Source organism: Lepidochelys kempii, chromosome 2 (genome assembly GCF_965140285.1).
Source record: "Lepidochelys kempii isolate rLepKem1 chromosome 2, rLepKem1.hap1, whole genome shotgun sequence".
Lineage (NCBI taxonomy): Eukaryota > Metazoa > Chordata > Testudines > Cheloniidae > Lepidochelys > Lepidochelys kempii.
In genome coordinates this window covers 204512161-204533767 of record NC_136381.1, presented here as the reverse complement: position 1 = coordinate 204533767, position 21607 = coordinate 204512161, and the positions used below count along the sequence as shown (strand labels likewise).

Here is a 21607-nt window from a genome sequence, read left to right as displayed (position 1 = left end):
GTTTTGAAAAGTAGTGCCTAAAAGGGTTTAAATGATAAAGGGATGTGGGTCTTTGAAATGTAAATTCATGAAATTTAATTTTTTTTATCTGCAGTGTAATGAACTGGTATTGAATAAAAATTGATTGCTTCACCTGACAGATATTTTGATATTGAGAAACAGCAATGATAAATACAGTGGGGCAAATGAAGCGACCTCTTTACGATGTACATTATTCAGCGTGGCCACAGACTGACCTGCGTTCACTTAGTGTAAACTTAACATTGTAGTGCAGACTACATTATTACTCTAAATTAAAGACATTGCAAGTGTGAAGTCCTGAAACTGAGGTAACAGAAAACTTTATATTGGTTAAAAGAAACCAATATTTCAGACTTCCTCCAGCTGGTTTTTCCTGTGTTTCTCTTGTAATATATTTCATGTATGTACTTGTACACAATATACTTATAATTAATACACAGTAGTCACCTTTAAAAAGTCAACTATTTACCAACAGTTAATGTGCTGTTGTGTTGAACACCAGTTTTTCTCCCATAAGTAAAAAAGAAAGTGGAAACTGTCGATTTTTTTAATAGCAACTGCTGTACATATAAATATACACATGTTGTGGTCAGTGCAGAGGTGCACTAGCCCAAAAGAAGCACCGTGCCTCTGGAAGGAGTGTAAGGAGAATGTGGGCACTGTGCCACCTTTTGACAGCTTGCAGTGTGTTCTCCCCCTTTGCAAGGCAAGCCCTATGAAAAACATAGCAATGGCAGTGGTCCGAGACTTAGACTAGTCCTTAGACTAGTGGTACTAGACTTAAACTAGCCCTTGTTCTTGGCTGTTGCAGAGTGGCACCAGGGGATGGACCCCATCTTGTGTACTTGTACAAGGCTAGTCACAATAGAGCCAAATATGTGGAGCTTTTATCCATGTGATAAATTGTATTTATGGCACACCATCAACTGCATCCCTTGTAGTCTGCCCATCAAACCATCTCTACTCAGGCTGCTTCTAAAACTGCAAACTTATGCGCTGTTTCAAACAGTATTTATTTTTTTAAAAAACCTGTCAGAAAAAGTTTTCCTTCTTTCTCTCTATTTGTGGAATTTTTCCCCTTCTGCCAACACACTCATACACCAGAAATAAAACAAATAAATAAACTGGCCTGAAGTGGAAAATAAATAATATTCATTCCTGCACCAGTGATAGACTTACTATCCATCAACTATAACTAGAAATTGCAACCTATTCCAATGGAGAGCTGCATCTCTCTACTTTCTATTGATATAAAGCACTCACTTCCTGACCCAGCAAACTGCAGATGCTGGGCCGTAAAAGTACATATATGGAAAAGTTATTTTAGGCCATTATAGAGGTTTCTAAAATATATTTTATTGTCTGCTTCAGAGGTCTGTGTAGCTGAACTCAGTAAAAACAAGCAGAAGGATATATTGGATCTCAGATACTATTGTGACACAGTAAAATAAATAAATAAAACCTAGATAGATAGACCTAATACCAATAAACATTTTAAAATCTCTCTAAAACATTGTTAAAGGAGTTTTTCTATGAATATGTGGCATATGTGGAATAGATAATGGCATAGCATGCTATATGTGTTTTAATAGCAGGAATATGGGATGACCTTTGACATCAGTGAGTATGTCATCATCACAAACACAGGCCAATAAAAGTTTATACCACCCCTAGTCTCTCTCAGCTATATCTATGTATTCACAAATTATATCTGTTAAGTGTTGTTCCAGTTATTAGTTACTACTTTGCTGTCAACCTAATTGCTCAAATTGAAGGGTTATGCAAAAATTAAGGGTTCAGAGTAACAGCCGTGTTAGTCTGTATTAGCAAAAAGAAAAGGAGTACTTGTGGCACCTTAGAGACTAACCAATTTATTTGAGCATAAGCTTTCGTGAGCTACAGCTCACTTCATCGGAGGCATACTGTGGAAAGTGTAGAAGATCTTTTTATACACATAAAGCATGAAAAAATACCTCCTCCCACCCCACTTACCAGCAGGAAAGTGGGAGGACTGTTTGTGTTTTTTTGCAACACCAACCCTCTAGTTGCCAAGTTCAGTGAACTTGCAAGTAGGCATGTTTTGTAACAGGGCCTGACTCTTGCTAACTTTGCTTTATATCAGTAGGGCCTGACTTCCGTTTGGGCTTTAGGCCTTACATCAGGCTCCTTATAACAGGCCTCATGTCTCAGGCTCTCTCTTTCTACTACACACACAACTTCTACAGCTTAGGTCAAACAAGTCAAAACTAAAAAAAACTGAAGTGCAATAATTAATATACTTAATTTTTACTTCCATGACATGATTGGATCCTCAACAGCTTAAATATCATATGAAGCAAAGTACTACTTTACATTTACGAACTAAAAGGAAAACTCTCCTCTGCTGCTGAAGTTGTTTTGCCAGTCACAAAAACAACCTTGCAATTAATTAGAAGATTAAAATCCAAAGAATACACATGATTTTAATGTTGGACAGTTTGTGATTCTTCTGAGGTGAACTGAACCAAAACCACTTTAATATTAGAATCGGAGACAGAAAATAAATCCCCAGTACATATGGCTCAGTTGCCTTTGGATGCCTCAGGGGCATGCTGCCCTATTGAGTAATGTATTCTTCCTGCAGTAACAGTAACTCTGAAAAATGCTAGGACATCTTAAAATGCTAATATTTGGAGAGTCATAGTGAGATAAAACAAGAGTGTCCAATTTTAAGTACAGTGTATTCAAAAATTTGGAGCCTTACTTAAAATACAGGTTTTTTTCTCTGTCTTCTCTCTTTAAGGTAGGAGTTTGTAGTAGCAACAGCTTCAGATGAAAACCCAACTTGAGGAGGCAGGTGGAAAGGCTGGGGGTGATTTAATAATCCTACTATGCACTGTCCTAATTGTTTTGATTTATCCTTTTTCTCCATTACATTTAGTTTGTATTTTGCTGTTTATGATTAGATATCTATTTCCCCACAGTTTTCCCATATCTTCACTATCACGTACCTACAGAGGGCAAAACAAAGTTTGGTTTTCTTCATTCATCATAAGACTCAGTCTCTTTTTGTTTATTTTAGCACTGATGGGTTCTCCCCAAAACTGCAAAGCAGTAGCATCACACCTGTTATCTGAAGCTGGTACAGTACAATAAGATTGACATCACATCATGAGGCATTATCTAGGCATTTGTGGAGTCCGTTCGGGGATTAGTGAGAGGAGAGTAATTTCTGTCTTATCTCTGCTGAAAAGTTTTAACTGAGGTCTAGAAATGAATGGCTGGGCTCTGTATCTACTGTCTCAGTTTCTGGATACAAAATGATGTGCCTGATGAAAAAGACTGTAATTTACGTTAAACACTGATGTACACTGCCAAAATAATATTGCACACACTCCAACACATCTGCACCATTTATCTGGAAATCCTTAAGAAGCATTATTGACAGTTAGTGCTGAACTTGTGCCAGGACTCTAACTTAAAATTAAATTGATTCAAGTTGTAAAGTATAATTTTCTTCCCATTAATTATAAACTGTACTAGAAGAATGTTCTTTTCCTTTGGTTGCCTCCATTTTTTTCCCTGGGCTTCTCAATATACGGTTTAGGTTTGATAAATTTACTGACACCATATAAATTTCCTGAATATAGTCCCAAGACTATGATGGTGTTCTAATAGTCCTTTCAGTGTAATCTGCTGTTCCATCCACCTACAGTACACCTCTTCAGTGAAAACAAAGTTGTCTTTAACTTCATTCAAGCAGCTTTATCCCTTTCCACTAATTAGTGAGTCTAAACCTAGATTAGGAAATTAGAAGCTTGGCAACATGTGACCTCCAGAAGAAGAAGGGGGAATGTCCAGGTTCCAGCAACGCGGACACAGGTAACTAACCGCTTTCATGTTCTCTCCACAGGTACCATTGCGGAGAGTGGACCAGATGATATGTCTGGGGGAAGAAAGCAGAAGGAGACTCCGCTGGTTGGAAGGCATGAGATGCACTGTCCTGAGGTTGGGGGTTCCACGACCACCACTCCCAAGAGAAGGAGGCGGGTGGTGGTGGTCGGGGACTCTCTCCTCCGGGGGACTGAGTCATCTATCTGCTGCCCTGACCAGGAAAACCGAGAAGTCTGCTGCTTGCCAGGGGCTAAGAGTCGCGATGTGACGGAGAGACTGCCGAGACTCATCAAGCCCTCAGATCGCTACCCCTTCCTGCTTCTCCACGTGGGCACCAATGATACTGCCAAGAATGACCTTGAGCGGATCACTACGGACTACGTGGCTCTGGGAAGAAGGATAAAGGAGTTTGAGGCGCAAGTGGTGTTCTCGTCCATCCTCCCCGTGGAAGGAAAAGGCCTGGGTAGGGACCGTCGAATCGTGGAAGTCAACGAATGGCTACGCAGGTGGTGTTGGAGAGAAGGCTTTCAATTCTTTGACCATGGGATGGTGTTCCATGAAGGAGGAGTGCTGGGCAGAGATGGGCTCCACCTTACGAAGAGAGGGAAGAGCATCTTTGTGAGCAGGCTGGCTAACCTAGTGAGGAGGGCTTTAAACTAGGTTCACCGGGGGAAGGAGACCAAAGCTCTGAGGTAAGTGGGAAAGCGGGATACCGGGAGGAAGCATAGGCAGGAACGTCTGTGAAGGGAGGGCTCCTGTCTCATACTGAGAATGAGGGGCGATCAGCAGGTTATCTCAAGTGCTTATATACAAATGCACAAAGCCTTGGAAACGAGCAGGGAGAACTGGAGGTCCTGGTGATGTCAAGGAATTATGACGTGATTGGAATAACAGAGACTTGGTGGGATAACTCACATGACTGGAGTACTGTCATGGATGGTTATAAACTGTTCAGGAAGGACAGGCAGGGCAGAAAAGGTGGGGGAGTAGCACTGTATGTAAGGGAGCAGTATGACTGCTCAGAGCTCCGGTACAAAACTGCAGAAAAACCTGAGTGTCTCTGGATTAAGTTTAGAAGTGTGAGCAACAAGAGTGATGTAGTGGTGGGAGTCTGCTATAGACCACCGGACCAGGGGGATGAGGTGGATGAGGCTTTCTTCCAGCAACTTGCAGAAGCTACTAGATCGCACGCCCTGGTTCTCATGGGTGACTTTAATTTTCCGGATATCTGCTGGGAGAGCAATACAGCGGTGCATAGACAATCCAGGAAGTTTTTGGAAAACGTAGGGGAAAATTTCCTGGTGCAAGTGGTAGAGGAGCCAACTAGAGGGGAAGCTTTTCTTGACCTGCTGCTCACAAACCGGGAAGAATTAGTGGGGGAAGCAAAAGTGGATGGGAATTTGGGAGGCAGTGACCATGAGTTGGTTGAGTTCAGGATCCTGACACAGGGAAGAAAGATAAGCAGCAGGATACGGACCCTGGACTTCAGGAAAGCAGACTTCGACTCCCTCAGGGAACGGATAGGTAGGATCCTCTAAAGGACTAACATGAAGGGGAAAGGAGTCCAGGAGTGCTGGCTGTATTTCAAGGAATCCCTGTTGAGGTTACAGGGACAAACCATCCTGATGTGTCGAAAGAATAGTAAATATGGCAGGCGACCAGCTTGGCTTAACAGTGAAATCCTAGCGGATCTTAAACATAAAAAAGAAGCTTACAAGAAGTGGAAGGTTGGACATATGACCAGGGAAGAGTATAAAAATATTGCTCGGGCATGTAGGAATGAAATCAGGAGGGCCAAATCGCACCTGGAGCTGCAGCTAGTAAGAGATGTCAAGAGTAACAAGAAGGGTTTCTTCAGGTATGTTGGCAACAAGAAGAAAGCCAGGGAAAGTGTGGGTCCCTTACTAAATGAGAGAGGCAACCTAGTGACAGAGGATGTGGAAAAAACTAATGTACTCAATGCTTTTTTTGCCTCTGTCTTCACTAACAAGGTCAGCTCCCAGACTGCTGCGCTGGGCATCACAGCATGGGGAATAGATGGCCAGCCCTCTGTGGAGAAAGAGGTGGTTAGGGACTATTTAGAAAAGCTGGACGTGCACAAGTCCATGGGGCCAGACGAGTTGCATCCGAAAGTGCTAAAGGAATTGGCGGCTGTGATTGCAGAGCCATTGGCCATTATCTTTGAAAACTCGTGGCGAACGGGGGAAGTCCCAGATGACTGGAAAAAGGCTAATGTAGTGCCAATCTTTAAAAAAGGGAAGAAGCAGGATCCTGGGAACTACAGGCCAGTCAGCCTCACCTCAGTCCCTGGAAAAATCATGGAGCAGGTCCTCAAAGAATCAATCCTGAAGCACTTACATGAGAGGAAAGTGATCAGGAACAGTCAGCATGGATTCACCAAGGGAAGGTCATGCCTGACTAATCTAATTGCCTTCTATGATGAGATTACTGGCTCTGTGGATGAAGGGAAAGCAGTGGATGTATTGTTTCTTGACTTTAGCAAAGCTTTTGACACGGTCTCCCACAGTATTCTTGTCAGCAAGTTAAAGAAGTATGGGCTGGATGAATGCACTATAAGGTGGTAGAAAGTTGGCTAGATTGTCAGGCTCAACGGGTAGAGATCAATGGCTCCATGTCTAGTTGGCAGCCCGTGTCAAGTGGAGTGCCCCAGGGGTTGGTCCTGGGGCCGGTTTTGTTCAATATCTTCATAAATGATCTGGAGGATAGTGTGGATTGCACTCTCAGCAAATTTGCAGATGATAATAAACTAGGAGGAGTGGTAGATACGCTGGAGGGCAGGGATAGGATACAGAGGGACCTAGACAAATTGGAGGATTGGGCCAAAAGGAATCTGATGAGGTTCAATAAGGATAAGTGCAGGGTCCTGCACTTAGGACGGAAGAACCCAATGCACCGCTACAGACTAGGGACCGAATGGCTAGGCAGCAGTTCTGCGGAAAAGGACCTAGGGGTGACAGTGGACGAGAAGCTGGGTATGAGTCAGCAGTGTGCCCTTGTTGCCAAGAAGGCCAATGGCATTTTGGGATGTATAAGTAGGGGCATTGCCAGCAGATCGAGGGACGTGATCGTCCCCCTCTATTCGACATTGGTGAGGCCTCATCTGGAGTACTGTGTTCAGTTTTGGGCCCCACACTACAAGAAGGATGTGGATAAATTGGAGAGAGTCCAGCGAAGGGCAACAAAAATTATTAGGGGACTGGAACACATGACTTATGAGGAGAGGCTGAGGGAACTGGGATTGTTTAGTCTGCAGAAGAGAAGAATGAGGGGGGATTTGATAGCTGCTTTCAACTACCTGAGAGGTGGTTCCAGAGAGGATGGTTCTAGACTATTCTCAGTGGTAGAAGAGGACAGGACAAGGAGTAATGGTCTCAAGTTGCAGTGGGGAAGGTTTAGGTTGGATATTAGGAAAAACTTTTTCACTAGGAGGTTTCAGAGTAACAGCCGTGTTGGTCTGTATTCGCAAAAAGGAGTACTTGTGGCACCTTAGAGACTAACCAATTTATTTGAGCATGAGCTTTCGTGAGCTACAGCTCACTTCATCGGATGCATACCGTGGAAACTGCAGCAGACTTTAAAAGTCAAGTCTCATACTCATACTCATACTTTTAAAGTCTGCTGCAGTTTCCACAGTATGCATCCGATGAAGTGAGCTGTAGCTCACGAAAGCTCATGCTCAAATAAATTGGTTAGTCTCTAAGGTGCCACAAGTACTCCTTTTTTTTTCACTAGGAGGGTGGTGAAACACTGGAATGTGTTACCTAGGGAGGTGGAAGAATCTCCTTCCTTAGAATTTTTTAAGGTCAGGCTTGACAAAACCCTGACTGGGATGATTTAATTGGGGATTGGTCCTGCTTTGAGCAGGGGGTTGGACTAGATGACCTCCTGAGGTCCCTTCCAACCCTGATATTCTATGATTCTATGAAATCTAATTCATGCTAATTTACTTTGTGATTTTAATGCATGTGCTGACTTCTGGCACAAGGAACTGTATTGGGCACGTTTATGGTGTAACTAGATCTGCTGCACAAACTGTTAGTCCCCTTCATCTGTTAGTCCGTTATACTGAAGGAATATATTAATCCACAGAGTGCATAGCTAAATTCTGAAGGCATGCCATTCAATCGGAGACTTTAATCCTCAAATGTAGATTTACTTTCAAAACTGAATATTCCAAAAAGAACTCTCTTATTCTATAGATCTGTTCCATTTATATATTCAAAGTCAGACTGGCTCACTTTGTTGCAAACAATATGTTTTACTGCATTTTACTCTTGGTAGCAAAGAGGGAGCAAATGGAGTATGTTAGTCCATTTTGTGCATCATCAGCAAAATTATTTAGTAAGGCTTGTTCTACATGAGAAAGTTACACTTGTTTAACTTAAGGTTCAATTTTAAAGGGTTTAGTTAAATTGGTGACAAAGGCTGTGTGGATATTACTTTTAGTTTAACCCAGGGTGCCTTATTTTGGTTTATCTTAAGTCGACTGAGAACAGGGATTAGATAAACTAAAATAAACCATTATTAATCCACAATAGGAATGTCCATGTGGGGCTTTAAAAATTGATTTAAGTTAAACTGGTACAACTTGTGTGCAGACAAGTCGTACATTTCCAATTGGTTACATGGTGGTATTGAATACAAGGGAGGTTACATGATGCCCTTGCTGACATCTATTTAAAAAACAAGGGCTAATACAGGCCTAACTGAGGCATAGAAGATGAGGGAAATACTCACATTATTTTTTATAAATATTATGTGCACTTCATTTTACTTGTGTGATATTATCTTGCCTGGCTACACAGGGCTGTATGGGGAAACCAACAGGAAACTAAACAATGACAAAGATAAGGTACTATCAAAGAGAATGCCAAGGGTCCTTGAGGAACAATGGGAAAGCTATTAGTTGGGGAATGGCCCCCAGGCTTCATCCAGGCTAGTACGGTTTATTCTTCCCAGCCCTGAAAGTAGGATCAAAGGAGATACTAAAACCTTATAGCTGCTTTCCTAAGCTAGAAAGGGGTTGACTGGGACTTTAGCTGCTGCTTGAAAGGAGATGTTGACAGAAGCATACAGAAGGAGGGAGAGAATTCAGCAGGGCAGTCCTCTTCTCCCAGCCCAGAGATGGAGGTAATAATAAGGCATGTTACAGAATCCAGACTTAGACTGTAAGGTTGGCAGTCAGCAAAAACATCTTTTAAATTATAAACAAAACACATTATTGAGAAGGCATAAGCATGGAATGTCACAATGCCATTTCCAGAGTCACTTTTCAGAATGGAATCGCACTTTAAAGCTCCACTTAAATACACAAGGAACATTAATACACTGCATATATCATTCATGTGCAAGTCTTTCCCAGTTGGACTAACCCCATAAGTTATAATTTGCTATCATTAGCTAGATATTTCATTTTTTCCACTGACAGATTTTGGATTACAGAACAGAAATAGCTGTCTCTAAATAGATCTGAGCATGTAGAGAATCAGTTCTCTGACAAGCCAGCAGACCGAAGGAAGTGATTATTCCCCTCTATTCGGCACTGGTGAGGCCACACCTGGAGTATTGCGTCCAGTTTTGGTCCCCCCACTACAGAAAGGATGTGGACATACTGGAGAGAGTCCAGCGGAGGGCAACGAAAATGATTAAGGGTTGGGGCACATGACTTACGAGGAGAGGCTGAGGGAACTGGGCTTGTTTAGTCTGCGGAAGAGAAGAGTGAGGGGGAATTTGATAGCAGCCTTCAACTACCTGAAGGGCGGTTCCAAAGAGGATGGAGCTTGGCTGTTCTCAGTGGTGGCAGTTTACAGAACAAGAAGCAATGTCTCAAATTGCAGTGGGTTGGATATTAGGAAACACTATTTCATTAGGAGGGTGGTAAAGCACTGGAATGGGTTACCTAAGGAGGTGGTGGAATCTCCATTCTTAGAGGTTTTTAAGCACCGGCTTGACAAAGCCCTGGCTGGGACGATTAAGTTGGGGATTGGTCCTGCTTTGAGCAGGAGGTTGGACTAGATGACCTCCTGAGGTTTCTTCCAACCCTAATATTCTATGATTCAAAGTGATATGGCCATAACTGTCTCTTAATCTCACAAGAAGGGCCTCCAAGGCAAATAGCAGGTGACTTGCTAATCATTCTGGAGACGTTCAGGTTTTCAGTATTTAGAGATCAGAAACATAAGACCCAAACGCCTCTGCTGGAGGCAAGTCCTTACTCCTTCATTCTGAAAATGCTCAACTACCTTTTGCAGACTGGTTTCTTGACAAATGCTTTTCTCTTTTTTCTATACTAAGGCCAAGTGGAGAGATGGATGACTGTCATGCTCCTGTACCAGATATGGGACTGGCTACAGAGCTTGCTTATACACACCAGAAGTGTTCATCATAAGATCCTTTAAAGCTCTGCCAGGTATGAGGTACAGCGGACCCTCGCTATAGCGCGGATTTGCATATTGCGCGGTTGCGACGATGGATCCCAAATTTAAATATTTAAATTGGGATCCATGGTAATGTGGCCCTCGTGTTAATGCGGTCCCACGCATGGATCCCGAACCCCATGTTCTAGCGAGGGTCCGGTGTATTTTACACCTAGCACCACCTAGTGGCTGAACAGTAAAATACAATTTAGCAGTCCATTACAACAGTGGTTCTCAAACTGTGGGTCGGGACTCCATTTTAATAGCGATGCCAGGGCTGGCGTTAGACTTGCTGGGGTCTGGGGCCGAAGTCTGAGCCTTGCTGCCTGTGACCGAAGCCCGAGGGCTTCAACTTTGGCTCCCCTGCCCAGGATGGCGGGACTTGAGCAGGCTAGGGCTTCGATCCCCCCTCCTGGGGTCATGTAGTAATTTTTTGGGGGTCGCAGTACAATGAAGTTTGAGAACTTCTGCATTACAATGACAGACCCCAAGTGTTAGCCTCTTATCTTTTCCCCCAAACAAGTTTACATCATCACTGAGCAGCTGTGAAAACTTCTGCCATACCTTCCGCTAAAGCCAGAGCACTGCAGTCCCCTCCTGTATTCCAGAGGCAGATGGTGAACGATAGATTTCAGAGTCCACCTCTACTTTATTATTTAACATTTATAAAACAGTAGTGCCTAGAGGCTATAACCCTGCAATGCCTGATTGTGGTAGGTGCTGTACGAACATATAATAAATTACAGTCCCTGCCCCACAGTTTCAGACTGTCTCCAGATTTAGCTCTGTGCTGCAGGAGAAACTGGACTTTGTCCCTGAAGGAAGAGATGAGCCCCTCTGATGAAGCACGTTGACAAACTCCAAATGCTGATGATGCTGGAGGGCTGAATTTTTAGCGGGCGTCAAATGCCAGTATTAGAACCTGTGTCACTGGATCTGTGCCAAATCAGCTAGCACTTAATGTCCAGCTGTGATACTTGGCTCTGGAACACATGCAGCTTTGCTCTTTGAGGACCTTCCAGACTGACTTGATATTAAACCAACATATCAAACTCACTTTCATGACAAACTCAGTGGGGGCCGGGGAGCCTTCAGGCAGTCACTGTGGCATCTGAGAAACCATGGTGATGTCTGGCACAGATCCCACAGACCAGGTTAGTCGCGATCTGCTCTGAGGCACCAGAGAGAGGTCACATTTGTCCTTAAGGAACATTCTATGACCACACTGGGGGCATTTTTTTAACCGGCTAGGATGAAGCTTTTACATTATAGTAAAAGAGAAGAGAAGGAATAATGAATAAGGACATAACATACTAAATGTTAAATTCTATGTAATATTTAACAAGTAAATTAAAGCTCTGTGAAGCACTGCATCCTGAGGTGCCCATGCTGCCCTAAGTATACCTTTCATAAGAAAAATGTTGAAAAGCATTTTAAAATATAGGAACAATATTATCAAGGTATTAAGGCTACTAGGATCAGATTATTATTTCCTGAAGAACACCAATAAATGTGAAGAGAAACATTAAGGGAAACGTAGCTGTGATGATGCTGGAGCAGTAACAATAATGGTGAGTAAATTCTAGCAGCTGCATTAACAGTCTTCGTTTATATTATGAATTAAACTTCACAAAACCCTTGTGAGCATCTCCATTTGACAAATGGACAGACACGCAGAAAGTTAGGTGATTTTTTTCAAGGTCACAAAGCATGTTTGTAGCAGAGCTGAGAAGAGAATCAAGATCTACCTTCCAACCTGGCATTCCTATCCACTAATGCAAATCTAACGATTGGCAGTTGGATGCGTTAAGAGTCACTAGACCTTCTCAGCAGCCATGGCACATGCCATCCTTTACTGGGAAGTAAATGGTCATTCTAAAGCATGGATCTAGTATGCAGATGTGCCATATTACACCGGAGAAAGGAAATCCCAAAAGGTTAAAGCTTTGCATGTCTATCTTATTGAACCATCTCAGGGATCATCAACCTATTTCAACTCAATTTCATCACACACAAAAAACTTTTAACTCCTCCACGTAATACTAAGTTCTAATATTCATGGAACATCATTCATTTCCAAACTGCCATGTCATAAACAAATAATTATGGCACCTTAGAGACTAACAAATTTATTAGAGCATAAGCTTATAATTTTAAAGCATTAAAGCATATAAAGCTTATGCTCTAATAAATTTGTTAGTCTCTAAGGTGCCACAAGTACTCCTTTTCTTTTTACGGATACAGACTAACATGGCTGCTACTCTGAAAATTACAATTATGTTGTCACTGTGTGGTGCAGCAAGAGAAGTAGATGAGCACTTAATGAGAAAGCTTTTGTATATATACACGAACAAAAATTGCCATTCTAACCATCTGTTCCTTCTTCGGATTCCATGGAGTGAATTAATAATGTTGGCATTCTCTTCTCCAATTCCATGGTTACAAATTGGCATGTTTTAGGTAAAAAATTATGTCGTTTTGTGGTGGTGTGGAAAATTGTGCAAAAGGTTTTTTTTAAACAAAATTATTTTCATACAAAGGGCTATTATGTAAAAGAAAAAGTATACTCAGTACAATTGTGGATTTGCTTAAACAGATAATTACAAGAGGTTCAAAGATTTCAAGTAAAATCTAGGATTTAAGAACGGTTTTGAGCAGTTTTGGACTATGAAAAATACGTAATCTATAAAATGAACTATTATAGTCACTGGCGGTAAGAAACATATTTCCATAGCAGAAGGAGACTAATAAATTTACTCAGAAGGTCACAAATCATTTTCAGATAACTTCAAGGAAAAAATATTCTGCAACTGCTAACTATTTTTGATACTCAGTACACTCATTTATTCTACAGATAATTTTGTGATGAACAGTCATAATATCTTTGTTAAAAATGACTGGCAAAAGTAGTAGAGTATCTAGAGAAAAATACATAATTCTGTGGTAAAATTTGGACTATTGTAAATAAAAGTCCATTCAAACAGCATTCCTTGTCTTCACAAATATCTCCCAGCTCACAGACATATAATTCAGCATACTATGTTTACTAGAGAGAGGACAAATCAATGCTGCCCAATCATGACTCTGCGGAAGCTCTTAATGTGAGTAGCCGAATCAAGAATTGTACTCTCAGTATGATGAATATTAGGGTGCTCTTTAATAACTGCTAATAGTGTCCTTTGACCTGCCACTGGCATTGTGCTTTCTGCATGAATATTTTGATGAACTTATTTCCAATAGGGTACTATCAGTGACAACACAGGGAGAGCTGAGATGTCTCAGGACAGTTGTCTAACAGCTTCCATTTGAGGGTTGTTAAGGGACAAAGCCAGAAATATTAAATCTGATGACACTGTTCCAATAACCACGCCCCCCTCAAGGCAGCCTAGGAACCTGTCTGACCAGGGGGCTTCTTGAAGAACAATGAAGGCTGGGAGGGTTTTAAAAGGACACACTTAGAGGGAGAACCAGACAGAGACACTCAGGCACAGACACCCATGGGGGTGTCTAAAGAAGATAATCCTGCCCAGGTTGACATTATGGGATGGTAGGGCTTTAAACAAGATAGACATGCATACAGGTTCTTCCAAATACTAAATAAAAATACTCTGTTTTAAGAAGGCTGTTGGTCAGTATCAAAAGTTCAAGAAGGGAGGTTAAAAAGGTGCCTAAACCCCAGTTGGATCTGCAGGGTGACAAGTGTTTGGAGTATCTTCTTCTCTTCTTCTTCAGTTATCGTTTGATGTGAGGATGATGTCTGCTAAGGGGGTTCACTGGTGAGTTTTTAAGTGGCCTGGGAGCCCAATTCTTGCCCTGCAGATTTTGTGTACCTGGGTCCTGGTCTAAGAGTGGAAGAATCATGAGATTCCATCCCAATATAGGTAAGGGTAAGAGACCTAACAACTTGTGCAGCTAGCTCCCATAACTGTGACAGTCAGTGCTTCCTCAGTGCCAAGGTCTCCTACCAACCTTGGTGCTGCGTTTGTTGAATCATGAACCAAATATGGCACTCGCACTTTCCAAGTTACCTGAGCAGGGCTCCTGAAGGAATACAGTAGTTTTGTTAACATGCAACTCTACTAACCTGAAGTCTCCAAGTTTTCCCAACGGGAGCTTGGAAGTGCCTGAGTTGCAGGCTTTGGTAGTGGTGTCTTGAGGGTGGCTGGCTCTCATTCATGGTCTCCTATGCTCAACAGTTTTGTGGACATGACACCTTTTCCTATGAGTTGGAGCTCAGTACCACCACTAGGATATGCCAGGCCTTAGTATGCATTGGAACATTTGGCTTCAAAGAGGAGAATGCAGATTGCTTCAAGAGAACTAGTGAAGCAGATCTGCTAAGCAGAGAAGAAAACTGGCACTGTGTTGATTGAGTGGCACCGATACCGAGTGATGAAACTCAGGCTTTTGCTTCAAGGACAAATCGTTCTAGACTGGCTTCTGACCAGGCTTACTGGAGTCCCCTGGGATGGCTTTAGCAGCTGGCTTTTCAAGTGTTCCCCCTCAAAGCTCACTGGGTCCAGGTGACAGTTCCAGATAGACCTAAAATATCATGTTCAATTCCTGCAGCATAAATTCCTGCTACATCCAAACTTCCAGAGGCAGCTGGGCTTTCTTCCTTCCTACCCTGTGGTTCTTCAGGAAAAGGACTACATTCTAAAAGAGAAACTGGGGGGGAAAAACAAGAGAAAGACCCAGAACATCATCAAAGTCAAAGCCACATTACATGGAACTAAGCTCCAAAGCTTTCAAGAGCTTCCAAAGGGCAAGCTAACTGCTCCAAAACTGGCTTGGAGAAAATGAGATGTTTAGACTACTGAGGCAAACCCTTAATGCAAAATTCATCAAAAAGGTACCAGTACAAATTCAGAATCTTGCATGGTCAAAAATATGGCTCACTCGACTTAGACTCACTGGACTGGAACTAAGTACTGTACAAGGACAGAGGGTGTCAAGAAGCAGCCTCGTTCTCCATGACTATAAAGTCTGGAGCACTGAAAAGATGGGCAATCAGAAAAACAAACAGCTTTGACTACAGGTTACCTGGAATGTTACCAGGTACCCAGAACTGGAAACTGCAGGCGAAGCAGAGCCAGAGAGAACAATTGGAGGGTCCAAGTGAAGGTTGCTTTGTCAAAAAGGACATAGCTGGCAGATTCTAGTGAGGGCTGCAGTACTGGCAGTTTATATACTATGTGGTTGAATAGGGCAATTCTTGGAATTTGGCTCAATATAATTTTATAAGAGCACTGCTTATTGTATATACATACACATATCTTGGGCTCCTCCGCAGGTTGGTTTGTTTGTTTGTTTTTGCAATTTGCCTTGGTAGTATATAAACCCAATAACTTCCATTGTTGATACCGTTTCCCAATACACCGATTATTTGTTAACTTGTGTCTTCTGCTGCTAATGTCAGAGCAAGAAGTGGCAGAAGAGATTAGGAACCAGCCTGGAGTAACTGGAGCAACAAAACATTTTTATGTAATGAAAGTAATTACCACACCATTACATCTGACAAAAATATACAGATTTTCTACAAACATACTTCAATGTATCACGGATCACTGTGTAACAGCTGAACTGCACATGGACTTGTAAAATGAGCTGAGTTGTGTGGTCCTTTAGAATATAAGAAATCTAAGAACAAGAAAAGGCCATCTGTCCCAACATGTCTGCTCTTTACCCTTACGTTAATCAATAGGCTAAAAAGCTCCCACATTTAAAAGCAAGAAGGTTAAGAAAAAATAAAGAGATATGGTGGTTAGAAACATCTGTTACAACAATTTGGTACATTAATTCAGTTTATAACATGACTTACAAAGTTATATGCACTATACTACAGAACTATTACTTAATTCCAGGTATGCAAACATGGAAAAAACCTCCACAAAGATGTACAAGCAAGCATTAATTATCTAGGGTACTTCACTTACCAAGATGTGTGTTCATCATTTTTGCACAGTATTTGCACATGGCCTCTAGGTCATTTAGTTGTCCTTGGAGAAATGAAATTTGAGTCTCCAATTCTTCCTCCTACAAGTGAAAGGATAAGCTTTAAGAAACCTAATAAAATTGATAAGCAATGCTCTTAAAATGTTTGGAACATTCCATTGGTTTTGATCTCATTTTTGCCTATGAATAAGTCTTGGAAACAATAGAGTTAGGTTTCATTTTTGTATGTGAAATGGAATCATTTTGACTTCTCTTTCTTTTATCATTCTATAATGATGTCTTTGTCTTTTAATGTACCATTTTTTATTCGTACAAGTTGAAAAAAACCCAAACCACAAAACATCAGTTCCCATGCAGTGTTTCATGAAAGGTTAACAATTACATTTTATTGATGGAGATAACAGGATATATTTCTGGATAAATATGTCTTGATTTAAAGATGACAAGTGATGGAGAATCTATCGCCCCTAGAAAAATTACTCCTTCCTGTTCAAACAAGTTTTTTTTATTCATAGTATAGCAGTATGCAAAAGGAGGTCACTTTTGAGCTCCTCCTCTTCGTCCACATTGGGAGGCTTACAGATGTATTACAGTCTTTCTTGGCAGAGGTTGTTGGCCCTCAGACTGTGAATTAAGTATTAACAGGAAAACAGCAATGTAGAAGGATAAAACAACCTTGATTTGGCTGCATAATTAATCCTAAATTAATAATTATCAGAAAACTGAGAGCCACGGCCAAGCAAAGTGAAGGAAACTTCACACTCAGATGACCTGTATCTGCCGCCAACTATTTAAAAGAAAGCATTTGTTTAAGTTAGCATTCTGCAAGAAAGACCTGTAAATGAATATAACTTTCTCAAGCTTATATACCTTATTTGTCATTTTTTTTAATAATGCCAAGTCACAAACAAATTGTTGAAAAGTAAGTCAGGTTCGAAAATTCAAAATGCTGACAGTGTTAACTATACTGCACACTGTTATAATTCTATCAAAAAAATGTAGTACTTAAAGACCTCTCTCTAGCACCTGCATCTTGCAATGACCACAGAAGATAATCTACTCTATTTCCTGTTACTGCTTTTGATACTTAGCTACTGGCTAAGGAGACTAGATTTGATCATTTTACTATAAACTCATATACAATCAACTTGCAACAGCAGCATTAACTAATAATTTAAACACAGATGCACATACCAATTGACAGGTTTCAGAGTAACAGCCGTGTTAGTCTGTATTCGCAAAAAGAAAAGGAGTACTTGTGGCACCTTAGAGACTAACCAATTTATTTGAGCATGAGCTTTTGTGAGCTACAGCTCACTTCAATGATGAAGTGAGCTGTAGCTCACGAAAGCTCATGCTCAAATAAATTGGTTAGTCTCTGAGGTGCCACAAGTACTCCTTTTCTTTTTGCACATACCAATGTCACTCCTCTGGTACTGAACATGGAAATTGAACTTCTGGTAATAAATATTTCTGTATTTCCCACCCTTCTATCTTTCTTTATATTCATGAATCAAAATCAGAATAAATTGTTTTTCAAAACACGTTTTTCAAAACATTCCTGGTGCAGCTGTGGATACTTAGACAGACAGTAAAATGAAACTCTCCAGTAGTACTAAGTATCAGTTAATTTCCTAGCTGAGATTGATAGTAAGATTGAAGAGTAACCAAAGACCTAGAATGTCAGTGTAACATTCTTGTATTAACCTGGGAAACATGAACGTGTTTAATGCCTTGCAAACTTAAAAATGGAAATTGCAACTAAACATATTTTCCTTCTTTTCCAATATTTATAATAAATCCTTACACTAATAGTATGAGACAAAGCTGCAACAACTCTCTCATTGTAGTTCACACCATATTACATGAATTTTTCTGTCATACTGTTGCTCTATGTTCCTATAAATACGAACTTTTGCATGTACACTTTGCTGAGAACATGCCTGACAGTTCTTGGATATCATTTCCATTGCTGAACATCACTGAATCTGATCTCTGCGTTACGCACTATCACAGGACTGAGAATGAGTAAGTACTATAACAGTTATGTAAAATAGTAGGCAGGCAACAGAAGAATTTTCCTGACCCAAAAGCAGATCACAAGGAATTGAGTTATAACAACAAAACACGTAGTAAGAAAGAAAAGGCATGGCAATCAGAAGGAAAAATGAGGCTGCATACAAAGATTATTTTTTATGGATTAAAGAGCAGCCAGATACCACTATGTGGTAGGCTACTAAAAAATTAAAAATGTGAGAGAAGGAGTTTCATCAGGAATTGTAACTTGTATTATAGGTGCTAAAATGTGTTGTTTTGCTCTCTCAAGTGCGCTCTCCCGGAATCATACACAATGACTGTGCATGATGCCGCAAAGAAATTTATTTGTGCAATACCCAGACTACACAGTGTAAAGCTAGGAAATACTTACATAAATGTAAATGAAAACCGAGATATTATCCTCTGTAATTCTTTTGGGAACTGAATTGCCAGCCAGCCAGACTGATGGGGGGGGGAGGGTAGGGAGGAAGTAGGGATAGATGAAAAGGGGTTCAAAATAATTCAACCGTAACTCTGTGAACTTGGCCACTTGACCACAGAAAAAAATCTGCTGTCAGTATGAGAAAATTAAATTTAACTAGTTTTTAAAGGTTTATAGAACAACAACTGCATTTAGGCATTTATTTTCAACATTTTATAATACTAAATGAAATTACCCACATTGTTTACGCATTATTCAAAACCACTACTGCTTCAATCAGGCACTGTGGATCATGTAGTGAGCAGGAGAAACAAATCAAACAACAGCTAAATCAAAGAAATGAGCCATTGTGCCTGGCTTGGAAGACAAAGATAAATGAATCTTAATGATGAGAAATGGCCCCTCTGCCACCCCAACTCCGCAAGCCCTACAACAAATTCTGGAAAATTCAATCCCAGAAACTCAGACCCACACCCTCATGGATCCAGGCCATTGAGAACTTTAAAGATAATCAGCAACACCTTGAACTAAATCTGAAAGTGAAAATGAAGCAGGTGGGTTTATAACTGATAGGTAACATTGGTTCACATTCCTTTGATAACATAAAATGGACTTAAATTTCTCATTAGTCCAAGCTGAGCATTTTTTGTAATATTTCTACATATTATACCCAGACTGTTCTATCTTCTAGTCAGGCTAAATCCTGCAAAGGTGATTCACTTATTTGCGTGTTTCTCATATACTTCTTTCCTTGTGTCTGTATTCAGACTTTCTCTTACATTTGACAACTTCCTGGACCATGCACATTATTTCATTTTGTGTTTATGATCCCTATCATTTCTTTGCTTTAATTTTGCTTCATTTCCTCTACTTGTACATTTTTTTTGCTCCTGCAACTCTCTATTCCCCCACATCCTTTCCTCCCTTCTTTCTGGTTTTCCCACCAATAGAAGGATGACACTGGAAAGTCTATTTTGGATTTTTCCTCCTGATTTGAAAGACTCATAATAAAAACAGTGCTGCCTGCAGTCTAGGCTGTATCTCAATGAGCTTCGTGGGATTCGGGAAAGCTCAGAGTTGTGACTCTAACTGAAATCAGTCAAATACCCTTATGCACATATTACAGAAGGTTTTATGATCATGACATTGTGATCCTAATTTTTTCACAGCTCATTGCTTTGCAAGCTGCATTAAGCTGACAGAAGCTATGTTCAAGGCCTCTGAAGCTATGACGTATATAAAATTCAAGATCTCAAGAAAAATTATTTTAGCAGGTGCCACTCTCACCAAAATGTTTTTTTTTTTTGCAATTGAAAATAAATCAGTCTTTTCAAAATACATGTATTCTGCTGCTGCATAATAAATATCCAAATACCAAACTCTCAAGGCTTCAAATAAATGCATCAAAATACAAAACAAATAGGGCTGTTAGTCCCCCTCCCCTTTATGTTATCATATAACCATCACTTTTGCTGTCCAAGGAATGAAGAGCACAACTATATTTAGTGTTTTCTGTGTTATGTACATGTGTAAACTGAAAGGAAAACAAAATATTTTTCAAGAGCTAAAGAAAATTAAATGCTCTGCTCAATTATCAAGACAGATTAACAAAGACATGAACAGCATTATTTTAATAAATAAAGTTGAATGAATTTGTAAAAGGTTGATATAGTTTATTGGATCTCATATTCTTTGTGTTTTGCAGAAGTTTACTCATCGCTTAGAATATTTAGCATGGGAAAAGTCCATCTGCATGACAGCTGAATGATTCTGAATCTGCAGATACTTAACAGCAATAGAAAGTGTCCTATGCAGCAATGAAGAAATGATCTTCAAAGGAGCTACTTAATCTGGCTCATATAAAGTTATTTATGCCAAACTCCTTGAACAATAAAGCCAAGTAGATAATTACATTAATTTAAGCAAATCCCTCCTTAGATGCTGTCAAAATGGGAAGACAAAATATAGTAGAATTGAAACCTGTCAATACTGGAATATTAAAAGAATATCAAAGGGGAAAAATAAAGTTGGAAACAGGGAACTTACACAACTACATATTCACTAGAGGGTCTTTTCTCATGCCTAAATGCTTATTCACAACATAAACACAGAGTACGTGTTCAGGTTATCAGTGTCATTTTACATCTGCCAATCATAATTTTCAGATGCATTGCAGACAAATGAACACACCGTGTTAATTCTTCCACTTATTTTCTTTACACAAACATAGCTTGGATAGAAAATAGAACCTAATGTTTCCATTCTGTTGCAATAATCTATTTCAATTCTGTTTCTGACTCTAACAAGCCAATATATAACAGATGAACCCATGACAATTTTGTGCTGTTTGACACCCCAGGAATCTTTATGTTCCATGCCAGCAGCATGCTTGCCCACAACACGTGCTGACATTTAAAATCATTACTTCCCATTGGTGAGTAATATAAAACGGAATTTAAAAATAAACATGGAATTATTATTATTTATACTCCTGAACCACTTCAGAGCCACAGTCATAGACCAGGGCTGCACTGTGCTAGGTGCTGTGCAAACGTAGAACAAAAAGATGGTCCCTGCCCCAGAGAGCTTTCAATGCAACCATAACACAAGAGACAACAGAGGGCTCAACAGACAGACAAACAGACAGTACAAGGATTAGTCAGAATGCTAGGTAGTGGTATTAGCACACCAGCAGCCTAATCGTGGCCAAGTTTTTGTAGGCATCATGGAAAAGGAGATTTTTAAGGAGGATAACAAGTTAGTTTTGTGGATGCTCCCAGACAGCTTCTCCCAAGTGTGTGGGGGCAGCATGAGAGAAAGCATGAAAATGCTTGTCTGAAAA

The 21607-nt window shown here is 40.4% G+C and overlaps 1 protein-coding gene across 1 annotated transcript in view; it reads right to left on the bottom strand.

Annotated features, from left to right (window-relative positions):
* TBC1D5 (TBC1 domain family member 5) overlaps positions 1-21607 on the bottom strand; it is a 274096-nt gene that overhangs the window by 23620 nt on the left and 228869 nt on the right. The window contains exon 19 of the mRNA XM_073333539.2: positions 16268-16367. Coding sequence (XP_073189640.1) covers positions 16268-16367 — 100 coding nt within the window. The remainder of the gene's footprint in view (positions 1-16267; positions 16368-21607) is intronic.